This window comes from Lipotes vexillifer, unplaced genomic scaffold (assembly GCF_000442215.2).
Source record: "Lipotes vexillifer unplaced genomic scaffold, Lipotes_vexillifer_v1.1 scaffold899, whole genome shotgun sequence".
Taxonomy (NCBI): domain Eukaryota; kingdom Metazoa; phylum Chordata; class Mammalia; order Artiodactyla; family Lipotidae; genus Lipotes; species Lipotes vexillifer.
Window position 1 is genome coordinate 220,201 of NW_006784311.1, and position 14,307 is coordinate 234,507.

At 62.0% G+C, this 14,307-nt stretch overlaps 1 protein-coding gene across 3 annotated transcripts in view; it reads left to right on the top strand.

Moving 5' to 3' along the window:
• The window catches only part of ATP2B3 (ATPase plasma membrane Ca2+ transporting 3), a 41,855-nt gene that overhangs the window by 14,815 nt on the left and 12,733 nt on the right, over positions 1–14,307 (top strand). For 2 of the 3 annotated variants that reach the window (XM_007456634.1, XM_007456636.1), the window contains 9 exons: positions 445–691; positions 5,174–5,353; positions 5,488–5,575; positions 6,151–6,257; positions 6,558–6,749; positions 8,276–8,489; positions 9,241–9,452; positions 10,307–10,414; positions 11,511–11,693. In XM_007456634.1, coding sequence (XP_007456696.1) covers positions 445–691; positions 5,174–5,353; positions 5,488–5,575; positions 6,151–6,257; positions 6,558–6,749; positions 8,276–8,489; positions 9,241–9,452; positions 10,307–10,414; positions 11,511–11,693 — 1,531 coding nt within the window. The remainder of the gene's footprint in view (positions 1–444; positions 692–5,173; positions 5,354–5,487; positions 5,576–6,150; positions 6,258–6,557; positions 6,750–8,275; positions 8,490–9,240; positions 9,453–10,306; positions 10,415–11,510; positions 11,694–14,307) is intronic. The other variant, XM_007456635.1, reaches the window with a different exon arrangement.

Consider the following 14,307-nt stretch of genomic DNA (forward strand, 5'->3'; position numbering starts at 1 on the left):
GGGCCTCTCACTGTTGTGGCCTCTCCCGTTGCGGAGCACAGGCTCCGGACGCACAGGCTCAGCGGCCATGGCTCACGGGCCCAGCCGCTCCGCGGCGTGTGGGATCCTCCCGGACCGGGGCACGAACCCGCGTTCCCCTGCATCGGCAGGTGGACTCCCAACCACTGCGCCACCAGGGAAGCCCCCGCTTCTCTTTTTATAAGGACAGCAGGCACTGGACTGAAGGCCCACACTCCTCCACTGTGACCTCATCTTAACTTTGCGACAACCCTCTTTCCAAATAAGGCCACATTCTGAGGTTCTGGGCAGAACGTGGAGGGGTACACTGTTAGGCCGCGCACAAGCACAGCACCCCGCTTCTGGGAGAAGCCCTCTACTGCATCACGTGGAGGGCTCAGCCGGAGGCCTGGCTCCCCTGCCTCACGGCGCTGGCTCCTCTTGTTCTGTCCGCCCCAGGTGCACCAACATCTTAAACAGCAATGGGGAGCTGCGCAGCTTTCGCCCTCGGGACCGGGACGACATGGTGCGGAAGATCATCGAGCCGATGGCCTGCGATGGGCTCCGCACCATCTGCATCGCCTACCGGGACTTCGCCGCTGCCCAGGAGCCCGACTGGGACAACGAGAACGAGGTCGTGGGCGACCTCACCTGCATAGCCGTTGTGGGCATCGAGGACCCCGTGCGGCCCGAGGTAGCCAGAGCCCCTCTGTGAGCTGCCCGCTTGTCGGGACGGGTGGAGGGGCCACCCTTCTTCGCGTCTGGCCTCGGTGGTGAGGCCTTTGGACGTAAATGCAAGGAGGGAACTGCCCCTTTCTCCTGCCCTCCTGGCCGTCACGCCACTCCCTGCCAGACTTTATAGGCAGAACAAATGGCAGCCCGCCAGAGTTGGACCAATTGGGGAGGGTGGGCGGTGGCAGAGCCTCGGGGTCCTCCAGGGGCATGGCCATCATGCCCCAGATCAGACCTTCCCCGGCACGCTGGACCCCCACCCTCGTCCTCTTGCCCTTGCACCCTTCAGGAGGCTCGGTCCTGCCGTCTGGAAGGCCCCCTCCTGCTTGGCCTCCGCCAGGTAAGAGAGGGCGGCAGTTAGAACCTCGACGGCTGCCGACGCCCGCAGGACTGATGGACCAGAGGGGCTGGTGAGGGAGACGCAGGAGCCGGGGACAACTCCCAGGGCTCTGGTTCTGAGAACTGGGTAGATGGTGTTTGGGGGGCTGGGGGAGGGGAGGGCAGTTCTCAGTCAAGGGTTCGGTTGGGGCCGAGTGAGGTTCGGGACATCCCCATGGAGATGTCACGTGGTTAGGTCCTGGCCAGAAAGACATTCTCCAGAAGCGTCTTTCCACGAGTGATGGTCGTGGGTGCAGCGGAGCAGAGGTGGGAGGAGCCTGCGAAGGAGACTCCAAGGAAGGGGCCGGGCGGGGAGGGGATACTGTGAGGGGCGTGTGGCTGAGCAGGGCAGCCAGCGTGTGGACACAACTACACCCAGAGCTCTGCTGAACAGGGAACGGAGCGACAGGGCAGAGGTTGGCCAGGCTGCAGAGAGGAAGAGCAATGGAGGCGGTGCTGGTCCTTCAAGATGCGAGACCCCCGAGGGAGAGAGCCTGCCAGGCTGGCCCTGGAGCGGGGTGCTGGCAGCAGCTGCAGGACACCAGCCCCTAGAGAGAGTGTGCAAGGCACGGGGCGTGCAGGTTGCGAGGCAGGGAAATGCCCTCTCTCTCCCAGGGCCTCTCCAGTGGCACCCACCTCGTGTCAGAAGCACGGGCACCTTGATCCTGCCAATTAGCCTGAAAACGTGTGTGTGCACGGGCTGCCCTCAGCTCTCCCTCGGGAGACAGGCATTCACGTACTGGATCAGGCACCACAGACCCTGCATTCAGAAGTCAGGGGTCATCAGCAACAGCGCGTCCCCGAATTCCAAGGAGATAGGGACCATCGTGTGCAGAGAAGGGGCACCCGGAGTTGGCCCCAGGAGGAAGCGGGTGGTGGCAGAGGCAAGGAGAGAGACTTGGAGCCAAGGAATGGGCCCAGAGAAGGCAGGTGGGGAGAGGAGCTGCCTGGACAGCAGGGGCACAGGACGCCGCTGAGGGTGGCAGGGCTACCTCCAGGGACACAGGGACTGGGCCTTTCCCTTCGCCGGACCAAGGGGAAACTGAGGCGCAGAGGAAGGCTGTGTCCGTACGGCGAGCCGAGTCCTAAAGCCATGTGGCCCTTGCATAGACCCGATGGCCTCCCCATCTGAACAGAGCCATTCGCCACCGCCGGTCCCCAGGTGGCCGCTCCAGCGTGACGGTTGTTCTCTCCTTACTCCTTGGGAGGTGTCGACGGTAGCAGCTCTAGACTTTTCCACCCAGATAACTGGGGCTGAGTGAAGCTGCCGGAAAGCCAGAGCTCCTGTTGGAATGTCTCACAGACCCAGGAAGGCGACATTCACAGACCCCCAGGGCCCTGGCCAAGGCCATTTCTACAGCTTCAAAACAAACCCGCCCAGCCCGTCCACCTCCGCCCTTTGCCCGGATGGGGGGGTGTGAGGTGTGAAGCGGCTGGCAGCCGCACGGCACGGGGAGCCCTTCTTGCCTGACCCCCTGGGCCAAGGAGCCCTGCAAGCTTCCCCTAAGTTCCGGCATAAATATGTGTTGCAAACTGAGGCTCTAGTCATCGATGGAAGGTTGGAGGCCTGAGGTGTGTTTGTAGATCTCCAAGACAGAGCTGCAGAGGCCCTCTTCTGGCCCACGGTGGCTCATTTACAGAAGTGCCAATGAGGCTAGACTGGGGGCTGGACGTGGGGGCTAGATGGAACAGTCCAGGAGGGCTGCACATAGGCGGGGTGAGGCCCAGCCCTTCCCCCGGTCAGTGCTCTTCTCAGAGAGGGATATTATTGTTTTTATACGTTTTCACCTTAGAGAAAACATGGCTAAACGTTCCCTGAAGGTCACCCGAAGGCTCAGCCTCAGTGGCCAGGCAATGGGCAGCTCGTTTAAGATCCAGAAACGGCCTTGGTAAAAGGGCCCAGGGGACAGGATCGCTCCTCTCTGGCTGGAGAGTGGCTGAGTGAGAGGCTGGGCAGCAGGCGGGGAAGCCAGGCAGAAGCCCACGGGGACCAGCCAGCCACGCAGTGGCCAAGGGGGGTGCCCCGAGGGCCCAGGGGAGCCCCAGGCGCTGACGGCAGGTGGGAAGGCCGATAGGGTGCTGTTAAACTGGCCAAGATGCCTGGGGGTCTGGGACGGCTGCAGCCTGTGGAGGGCCTGGCAGGGGGATGTCTCTGCCCTGGGGAGCTGCGTGGACCCTGTAGGCAGACTGTACTTATGCCAGAGGGGCCTGGGGGCTCCTGCAGACACCTGGCTGCCTGCTGTGCTGTCGGGCCTCAGCCATCAGGCCGGGACCACGGCTGGGCCCAGTGGGACAGCAGGGAGGCAGGCGAGGAAGGACAGTCACCTGATGAGGGGGAGGGCACCTGCAGACGGAGGGAGCTTCCTGCCACCTGGCTTGGAGGCCAAGGGCCTTTCAGACCAGAGACGGAGCCGGGCCTGGGCTGAGCCCACACAGAGGAGGCCAGCAGAGGCTGCATCTGGGGCTCCCAGGGCTCAGGCTCATCACGGCCACTTGGTGGCAGCAGAGGGGCTGCTCCTCCCAGACGCGTCAGAGGTGAGGGTGGGGGAGCTTGTTGGAAAGGGAGGTATCTCCCCGCAGCTCATCCTCTAGCTCTCAAGGATCTCCAAAGAGCAGAAAGCGTCCCTGAGGCTGAGTGAGGAGACACGTTACTGGGGGTGTGGGAGGCAAGCCCCCTTCCGGGGGCTGGGCCTTCTAGGCCGCCTGGCCGTATTTGCTGCAGGGATCGTAAGGCCACTCTGTCCCAGGCCTGAAGTGGGAGCCCCTCTGGCTGGGCCCCGGGTCCCCCTCCTCTTCCTACTCTCTCCCTGGCTGAGATCACAGCCTCCACACCCTGGCTTCGGGGGCCACCAGCGTGCCCGGGCCTCCCGGGCCAGTGGTCCCCTGAAGCCCACCTCCCCTGGGGTCTCCCAGCTGCCCTGACCCCCCGGCCCCTGGCCCCAGCTCCCCCGGCCTGGCCACCAGGCCACCCCCGGGCCACCGCGTGCTCCCGTGCTCTCTGTCGTGCTCACACGGCTCCCGGGGCTCAGCCCGGCGGTGCCCACCTGGAGCCCACAGTGGGGCGCACCGGGCCCAGCGGGCTCAGCAGGGAGCCGGGTGTCCCCGGGCCGCACCCCTGGCCCCGCCACATCTCCTCGCCCTCGTCTCCCCTCCTGGCCCCTCAGGCGCGGTCGGCATGACTCTCCTCTGCACTGCTGTCTCGGGCTCACAAGTCCCCTCCTCGTTGGAACGGGAGTGTCTCCACTCTCTGGGACAGGGCCAGCCCCTCCCCGCTGGCCTCCGCTCCCTTCAGCACCGGAGGGGTGTCTTGTTCTCCCTTTTCTGGAATCTAATCTTATGTTTGGAAAATGGAGATGTACTAAGTAACCAGAGCGATGTCCCATTTCCCCTAATGAGCAGTGAGAATGCCTTGTCATGTCAAGCCTACGGCTCTAAATGTCTTAGGTTTTATATTATTAAAAAAAAAAAAGTGGCGGGGAAACACGTGAGAGCTTCCCAGAGCTCAGCCAACAAGGCCAGAGCCTGCCTTGAGTCAGGGCCTGAGCGGGTCCAACCCGAGGTGGGTCCTGCCAGCTGGCGGGGCAGCTGGGGCCAGAGGTTCCTTTCTTGTCCCTCCGGAGCTCACTGGCACGGCCCCTGCCAGCTGGCCTGCTAATGGGACTGGTCCTGGCTCGGCTGCTCTGGGTCTCCATTTCCCCAGCGGAAACTGAGGTTGAAATAGCTGGGTGATTTCTCCGGTCACCTTGCTGGACACGGCTCTGATGGTGCCCCTTGACAGCATTCCAGTGGCTTCTCCCAGCCTTGCTCGTGGTGTCGGGGCCTGGGTCTGAGTCGTCGGTGGTCCCCGGGGCCGGCACAGGGAAGGAGGCACCTGGGCTTGGGGGCACCCTGCTCCCTGCGGGCCAGGCTGACAGCCGGGGCAGAGCTGACAGGCCGTCTCTCCCGCCTCCTCCAGATCGCGTGGTGGAGGGAGGGCTGCTGCAGATCTGGATGGAGGAACGGGTAGAGCCCAGACACAGGTGTGTCTGGCCCTGATGGCCCCACCCACCCAAGTTGTCCCTTCCAGGTCCCTGAAGCTATCCGCAAATGCCAGCGTGCTGGCATCACGGTCCGCATGGTGACTGGAGACAACATCAACACGGCCCGTGCCATTGCGGCCAAGTGCGGCATCATCCAGCCCGGGGAGGACTTCCTGTGCCTGGAGGGCAAGGAGTTCAACCGGCGGATCCGAAACGAGAAAGGCGAGGTAATTCCCGGCCCATCAGCCCTCCCTCGAGTCCACGGTTCCGGCGCTTTCTCCACCGCCGCCCCCTCTGTTCAGCCCTGACTGCCCGCCCTGCCACCGAGGCTCTGCAGCGTCTGTGTGCTTTTCCCTCCCAGATAGAACAGGAACGTCTGGACAAGGTGTGGCCCAAGCTGAGGGTCCTTGCCCGATCGTCTCCCACCGACAAGCACACTCTGGTTAAAGGTAATGGAGGGGGCTCACTCCTCACCCTGCCCTGCCCCTGCCCCGGGTGGCGGGATGCGGGCTGGGTGTGGCCATCGCCCCTCGGGTCGACGTCCGCTCCCAGTTGGGTCTCCGGGTACTCAGCTGCTGGAGACTTTGTGTCTCAGAGGAAGTCACTGGGCCTCCCTGAACCTCATCGGGATAGTGGGGATAATAATGGAGACTCCCTCAAAGGGCTGACCTGCCAGAGCTCGAGCCTCCACTTCTCTGCGCTCACAGTATCAATGGAAGACGCCAGTAGAGACCAGCTCTCTTCATAGCAGATGGGGAAACTGGGGCCCAGGAGAGGGAGACATTTCTCCAAGTTGCCCAGTGTCGAGCCCCTGCCTTCTACCAAATCCCACCACCCTGTATCGTCTCACTGGGTGACGGGCCAGGGTGGGAGAAGGCGGATGGGACTGCCAGTCAAGGCACAGGACTTGGTCCCAAAGATGGTGGAGAGCACGGAGGACTGGAGCCTACTGGCCCCCCACGGCCCCCGGGCTGGTCACCCAGGGCCACAGATGGCACCAGACCTGCCCTGATCTGTGTTGCAGGGATCATCGACAGCAACACCGGCGAGCAGCGGCAGGTGGTGGCCGTGACCGGGGATGGCACCAACGATGGGCCAGCCCTCAAGAAGGCGGACGTGGGCTTCGCCATGGTAAGCCACCCGCTGTCAGCCTGGCTCACCACGCCAGGTGGGGCCTTGTGATGGAGGACGTAAGCTTTGTGCAGCAGTGTGGGAGCTAGCGTTGAGGCAAGTTGCAGAGTGCCAGAAGTTTCTTTCTCTCACATCTTGGCCACCTGGGCCTCTGCAAAAGCTCTGCCCTGTTGGTGGCTGCGGCAGCCGTGGCGCCCTCTTTGTTGTTTGTGAGCAAAACGTCTCTAGTACAAGGACACGTTTGGAGTGGGTGAGGGGGGCTGGGGAAGGGGCCCCGTGGACATGGTGTGTGTCCCCCAGGGCATCGCGGGGACTGACGTGGCAAAGGAAGCCTCGGACATCATCCTGACGGACGACAACTTTACCAGCATCGTCAAGGCCGTCATGTGGGGCCGCAATGTCTACGACAGCATCTCCAAGTTCCTGCAGTTCCAGCTGACGGTCAATGTGGTGGCCGTGATTGTGGCTTTCACGGGTGCCTGCATCACTCAGGTGGGCACTGGGGGCCACTGGGCCCAAGGAAGACCCCGGGCTCTCCCTCCCACGGCCGGGCTCCTCCCGCCCGGTGCACCTGGGCCCCAGTGTGCAGAGCAAGCCCAGGGGACCCCGCCCCCAGCAGGGTGAGGGCTGAACAGCCCCTACCTGAGGACCCAGTGGCGGAAGCCAGGTTGTTCTTGTTGCAGACTTTTTTGGTTGAGATAGAATTCACCCACCAAAAAATTCACCGTTCGAGAGTGTACAATTCAGTGACTTTTAAGTACATTCACAGTGTTGTGCCATCATCACCTCTAAGTAGTTCCGTCATGTTTTCATCACCCCAAAAGGAAGCGCCATCCCCATGAGCAGTCCCTCCCCACTCCCCCTCCACCAGCCCCTGGCACCCGCTCATCCGCTTTCTGTCTCTACAGACTTACCTATTCTGGACATTTCAGCTACATGGAACCAAATCATAGGTGGTTGTTTGTGTCTGGCTCCTTCACTTAGCACAATGTTCTCGAGGTCCATCCATGTTGTAGCAGGTACTTTATTCCTCTTGATGGCGGACTGATGTTCCATTGTATGGAGCGAGCACCTTGTGTTTCTGCATCCCTCCATCAATGGGCATTTGGGTTGTTTCCACCTGTGGCCGCTGTGGACATGCATGTGCAAGTCTTGGTAGACCTGCATTTGCACTTGTCCTGGGTCTACTGGGAACTCCGTGGTTAACATTTGCAGGAGCCTCTTCCCCTTTTTCAGTTCTCCAGTTCTCCCCATTAGTGAGTGTCCAGAATTTGTCTCCCTTTCAAAAGTATTTTTTAATTGAGATAAAATCCGCATAACATAAACTGTACCATAATAGCCATTTGAACCAAAGTGTACCATCCAGTGGTTTCTGATGCACTGCGCATCTTGTGCAACCGTCACCTATACCTCAGCCCAGAACTTTTTCATCACCCCTGTACCCACCAAGCAGCCACTCCCCACTCCCCTCTCCCCCAGCCCTGGCATCCACCCATTCGCTTTCTGTTTCCATGGATCTGTCAGTTCCAGAAGTTTCATAGGAATGGAATCCTACAGGATATGGTCCTTGGTGTCTGTCTTCCGTGAGGCTCATTTTTAACCAGCAAGTCAGAGGCAATGAGAAGGAAGGTCCAGTGTAGTTTCTACCTCTTCCTGGCCCTTGGGTGCAGGAATGCATCCGTCGGGCTCTTTTATGGTCTGGGGCAAGCGACAGGGCGTGGCAGCCTCCTGCTAACAATTTGGACCACACCTTCTAGATCACTGCCAGCAGGTGAGAGAAGAAAGGAGACTGACAACATTTTAAGAGCAGGAATCTGAAAGCCCAGCGAAAACTCTCTGCTAACCTTAAGAAAGCATAGGGATGGAGATGTCGCGTTTTTATGGGAAGGTTGGATTTGTTGCATTTTCACTTGAATTCAATTCCAGTCACATTGACCCCAAGCTGAGTCTCTTCCCAGGAGTGGGGGGGCCGGTGGGGTTTCCAGGCCCATGTTGGGGTAACTGGCTCCTCTCCACAGGACTCTCCTCTCAAAGCCGTGCAGATGTTGTGGGTGAACTTGATCATGGACACATTCGCCTCTCTGGCCCTGGCAACAGAGCCGCCCACCGAGTCGCTGCTGCTGCGGAAGCCGTATGGCCGGGACAAGCCCCTGATCTCGCGGACCATGATGAAGAACATTCTGGGCCACGCCGTCTACCAGCTCACCACCATCTTCACGCTGCTGTTCGTCGGTAGGTTGGCTCAGGGCACCCTGTGCTGCGGCCAGCCCCACAGGCCCCGGCCCCGTCCGGCAGCGGCAGGGACAGACGGGCACCTGGGGACCCGATTTCTGGTGAGGACCCCTCGGCCCTCACCTCCCTGCCGTCCTGGGAGTTTTGTTCTCTGTATGGCATCGGCTCCTTTTAGGAGATTCCTTTATTTCCATGGGGGCGGGTTTGTCGCTTTGTCTATGTGTGGCCTCTCTTCCTGACGTCAGAGGGCCTCCACGGGTCTGGTGACCCTTGACCACGTGGTGGCTTGGCTCTCAGCACACGTTCCTGGGAGTAGACTCAAAGTTCAGTGCAGGCATGGCGGTGGCCAAGGGGCAAGAGTCACCACGTGGCCAAGGGGCACCCAAACGGCAGCACCTGGGGGTCCTCTCACGGGGCCTTTCTCTGCTATCTCGGGAGCAGAAGCTGGTCATGGCTGACCCGAGAGCCGTTCTGGAGGCAGGGCAGCAAGCACAGAGGAGGGCCGGGCCTGCCCTGAGCCTTGCAGCTCCCGTTCCTTCCCCAGCTCGGGCCAGTGTGCAAATGGGTCTTAATGTCTTCACCCCTGTCCTGGGGTTTCAGTGCCAGAGCCCCCCCGGTCGGGACCCGGCCTTGGCTGTGAGCTCCCATTGCTTAGCCTGGGGGCTGGGGGGCTCATGACTTCCAGCCATGTCGCCCGGCGGTGACGCGCCCACCTGGGCCCGGCTCCCCTCACGCGGCCCTGGGCTTGCAGGGGAGCTCCTCTTCGACATCGACAGCGGGAGGAACGCGCCGCTGCACTCGCCGCCCTCCGAGCACTACACCATCATCTTCAATGCCTTCGTCATGATGCAGCTCTTCAACGAGATCAACGCGCGCAAGATCCACGGCGAGCGCAACGTCTTCCACGGCATCTTCGGCAACCCCACCTTCTGCACCATCGTGCTGGGCACCTTCGCCATCCAGGTAGGAGGGGCGGCTCCACTCTTGCAGGTCCCTCCAGGTCTGCCGCTCTCATTTCTAGAGCTCGATTCCTTGGCGGGAGGCCACCTTAACTCCAGGAGGCGCTGAGCATTCAAAACTAGGGCGTACTGATAGAAAATGTGAGGTAGAGCGAGGCCAACAGGCCAGGATAGTTGGTTTCTCGCAGTTCTCAGAGGGGGGAACCCAGAGCAGGAGCTGAGGCAGGAGGGGCAGGCTGAGCACTTGATGGTGTGAATAATTCCCGGGCTCTGGGGTGTAGGGCCGTCCACCCTGTGGTCTGGGACCCAGCCCTGGGTGGTTAGGGAGGGGGACAGTGGCCTGGAGGGTGAGAGCCCAGGAACAGAGAGAGTTGGAGTGCGGGCTTGGGACCAGTTGGTGTGTAGTTGAAAAGCTCACCCCTGGAAGAGGACTCCTCCCATGGAGGGGCCATGAGGCTGCGGGAGGCCGATCAGAGTGTCTGGCATATTCACGTTCAAGCATCACGTTCACAGAAGCCAGGAACCTGGCTAACATGACCGAGCCACACCCGAAGGCTGGAAAAGGGTCAGTCCGGGGCGCCTGGGTCAGTGGGCACCTTGCACCAAGCGAGGCCACGTGCCCGTCCGGCACAGCACCCACGGCCTGTGGTCAGCCGGTCTGGGAAGCTTCTTTATGCACTGGCTGAGGTGGGGATGAAGGGAAGGAGGCCAGAGAAAAGAAGGCTCCCAGGAACTGCCTGTCTACCTGGGTGAAGCAACAAGCCTTCTGACTCCCTGAGCTGGGCCCACAGGACAGGGGGAGCCCCGAGGGCTAGAGGAGCTGGCCGGACGCACCTCCCGCCCACCCCTCTTCCGCAGATCGTCATCGTGCAGTTCGGCGGAAAGCCCTTCAGCTGCTCCCCGCTGTCTACGGAACAGTGGCTCTGGTGCCTGTTTGTTGGTGTTGGGGAGCTGGTCTGGGGACAGGTAAGTGTCTGCCTCGGTGGCTTTCCCAGCCCTGCCCCTTTCCCATTTGAACTGTGGGCAGCCCAAGGTCCCCTAGCCTGCCTCTAGGACAGGCCATGACCTAGGTGCAGGGCCACAAGTGACAGCCTCAGCAGAGAGCATGCAAAGGGCCATGGCTGGGATGTCACAGCGCCCAGCAAAACCACCCGCCACTCCCCTTGCCACGGTAGGAGCTGAAAATCATGCCTTAGAATTGGGTGGCTTGGAAAATGCTCACATATTTGAAGCTACACAATACCTCTGTGAACCTTCCAGAGGGCAAAGAGAATGTCTCAAGGCCACCACATCAAAGTAACACAGACAGGGTGGCTTCAACGGCAGATGTTATTCTCTGGAGGCTAGATGTCCAAGATCATGCTTACATAGGGCAGGTCCAGGAGAGGCCGGGCACGAGCTCCCAGGTCCCCCGCCAGGGGAGTCGCGTGGCAGTGCAGTTTCTCCCAGCGGTAATGTGTGATGACATGCACGGGTACCACCATCAGGGCAGCTCCCCTGAGCGGTGCGGTCCGGAGACTTGAGTGGCGTCGGTCCTGGAGGCCTGTGGAGCCCGTGTGACTTAGTTACTCAATCTCCGCGCCCCGGAGGTCAAGCTGGTACATGCGACCCAGGGACCCGCCCCAAATCACCGCGGCAGTGTAGCCTGCCTGCCCTTGGCCCCAGGTAAACCAAGAGGCAGGGGCCTAAAGGTCCCCTCCCATGGGCCAGGTCAGGGCCAGACCTTGGTCTGGCGAAGCGAGTCCCTTACATCACACGCTGTGCAGGAAGGTGGCATGAGCCGCTCCTCTGGGCGTCGATGGAGGAGGGTCCACCGGCGCGCACACTGCTTTGGAGAGCAGGATTCGGCAGCAGGCAGGGGCGGCCCAGGGGCCGCCCGCAGGGAGCAAGCACTGAGGAAGGAGCTGCACACAGTGCCAGGGCCTGTGCAGGGGCGGGCACACACACTGGCCTGGGCCTGCGTCAGCGGGAGGTGGGCAGCCTGCATCCACTCCCGGCCCCAGCAGAGCTCCCACCTCTGATGGCCACTTCTGCCTGCTGTCCCTCACCTCTGGCGACCCAGGTCATCGCCACCATCCCCACCAGCCAGCTCAAGTGCCTGAAGGAAGCGGGACACGGGCCCGGGAAGGACGAGATAACTGACGAGGAGCTGGCTGAGGGCGAGGAAGAGATCGACCATGCCGAGCGGGAGCTCCGCAGAGGCCAGATCCTCTGGTTCCGGGGCCTCAACCGGATCCAGACGCAGGTAAGCCGCCAGGCTGCTCGGCCACTCTGGCTCTCCCGCTTCGCGATGGGGGCAAGCAAGCCAGAGGCAGGGAATGGGCGAGATGAGCCTGAGAGCGACAGGGAAGCCCTTGGGGCTTCCCACCATGATCACAAGGGCAGTTGCTGGATGTGCCAGATGACAGTATGTCTCCAAGATGGCCTCTCCCTGACGCCTCGCTCAGAGCCCAGGTGGCCCTCCCCGCTAGTGGGCACAGGTGTCAGCTAACGGCGTGTGCTGTGACCCAGAGCTGTATCTCAGGGAGATGGGGGCACGGGCCACCCACTGTTTGAATAGCTGCTGGGACTTGTTTTCTTTGCTGGGAGCTGCCCCAGGTCATGGGGAAGGGGCCTTCTCGGGATGAGGCAGATGCCCATTTCAAATAGCCTTTGGTGAGCTCACCATTCATTGGGTTATATTGTGAATTCTATGGAAAGACTTCATTTGGGAAGTGAACTCTGGTAACCAAGTTGGTCCGTTCTGTTCATCCCAATCTCCAAATATCAGTGCTGGTCAAGGTCAAGGCCGTCAGTGGCCGTCCTCTATAAACTCAGACAGCCACGACGACTGCCCAGCTGTGGGCACTTGCAAAGGCTTCGTGAGAGTCTGCCTGACAGAGCCACCCTCGCTTCCTGCCCCCAACTCTTCCCGGCCAGCCTTCTTGCCAGAATGTTCCATACTTGCTGTCTCTCTCACCGTGGCCTAACATCAGCCCTCAACACCCCAGAGGCAGTTCTCACCAAGGTCTGTGAGACACCCTCCCGGCTCCCGAGCTGGGCCGTCCCTCCATCCTTCCTGCTTGCAGACTGTTTCCCAGCGCCCTTCCGGAAGTGCGGTCCGCCCTGCTCTCCCGGCAGCTTGCTGTCCCCTCTCCACCTTCCTTGCCTGTCACTCCCACTTCCCACTGACACCGTGGTCTGCCCTGTCGCCTGGCTGTGACCCTAGCTGCTGGAAGTCCCCCGACCCCCGGGGCACTGGTCTCTTCTTGCCCGTTCCCCGTGGCCTGGCCCTCCCCGCACAGCCTCCAGATGGCGACCAGGCACCCCTCACGCACCACCTTCTCCTCTGCCTCACAGCACCCACCCTGGGCTCAGGTCAGCCCAGACCCAGGCCCCACCTCCCCAAGCCCACCTCCTCCCGCCCCCCAGCCCCTGATCCACGGCTCCCTCACTTCTACTGACCAAGCCAGAGCCCTGGAGCTGTCCCAGACCCTCTTCCCATCTCCCCACACACCTGGCACATTGGCATGGCCCTTTGAACGCGCATGCCCGGTCCAGCCACCTCCGGCCCCGCCCCCAACATCCTCCTGGCCCAGCCGCCCGCGCCTCTGCCTGGACCGAGGCTCCCGGGGTCCACCCCGGACCCCTGCAGCCTATTTGCAACATAGCCAGCGTGTGACACCCCATCACTCCCTGCTCCTCCCGGGCCTTTCTCTGTGCTCTGTCCTGGACCCACAGCCCCACTGCCCCGACCCAGCTCCAATTGCAGGAAGAACACCACCGGGCGCCTGCTCGGGCGACTTCCCGCGTGGCCGCTTGGCCTGGGCCAGGACCTGAGAGCACAGCTCTCCCCAGCGCCCGCCTCCAGCCTGTCACAAGTCACCATGGCCTCATCCCAGAGAATCCTCCATGCCAGGTGCCCAAAGCGCCCTCCCAGTGCACGCGGCTCACCAGCTGCTGCCACACAACCCCTGGGGCCTAGTCTCTGGGCACCCCTCTCCTCCCCAGGCGCCAGCCTCAGCTCCCCGGCCAGAAGCTCTCAGCCTCCCGTCTGCCTCTCGGCATCACCCCACGTGCCCTGCGCCCCCGGTACCCCTGCTGCCTTCCCAGACTCCCACTCTGCTCGCCCGCGTTGCTGTGCCTCCATGCTGGCCACTGTCTGGGCCCCAGGCCTCCGCAGCTCCCACCGGGGCCCCTCCTCATCCCACGGCGGCCCCGTGAAGCCTTCTCAGAGTCCCAAGGGGCTGCTCCAGGCCTCTGGCTCAGCCCTCCCGGCATCGCAGGCGCCTTGGCCAGCGTGGCGGGGGAAGGATGTCTTGGGCCCGGCCAGAACACTGAGCGCTCAGTAGAATGGGAGGAGCCTTTGTCGCCAGCTGTCCAGGTTTTCCCCGTGGCCTCCTGGCTGCTAGCAACTGTGAGCACCCACCCACCCATCCCGGCCCCGATGGGCTCTGGTGTGTCATGCTGGGCGGGTTCTGTGGCAGAGCCTATTTGCTTCCATCGGTGAGCCAAAGTCAGTGTTAGCTTTTCTAGCAGCCAAGACCACAGCCCTGCCCCAATCCTAGGTGTCCGGGAAGAGGTCTCTGGTGCCCCAGCCACCCGTGCGTCTGTGTCTTCTTACTGCCTGCGGGCTCTTGGACCTGACACTGCCGCCCCGTTGGTAGAGTGGGTCCCCTCAGTCAGAGCCTTGCAGTTCCGGGCTGGTCGGGTCCCTGCTTTCCACACGGGGAAATGGGGCCCAGAGAGAAGGGACTTGCCCAAGGTCACCCAAGCCTCCTTCCCCCATCCCTTAGCCCTGGCCTCTCCATGGAGCCACTCATTCCTCCCCTTGACTTTGTCACATCAAGTCCACCACACTTCTCAGGAATGCCGAACCA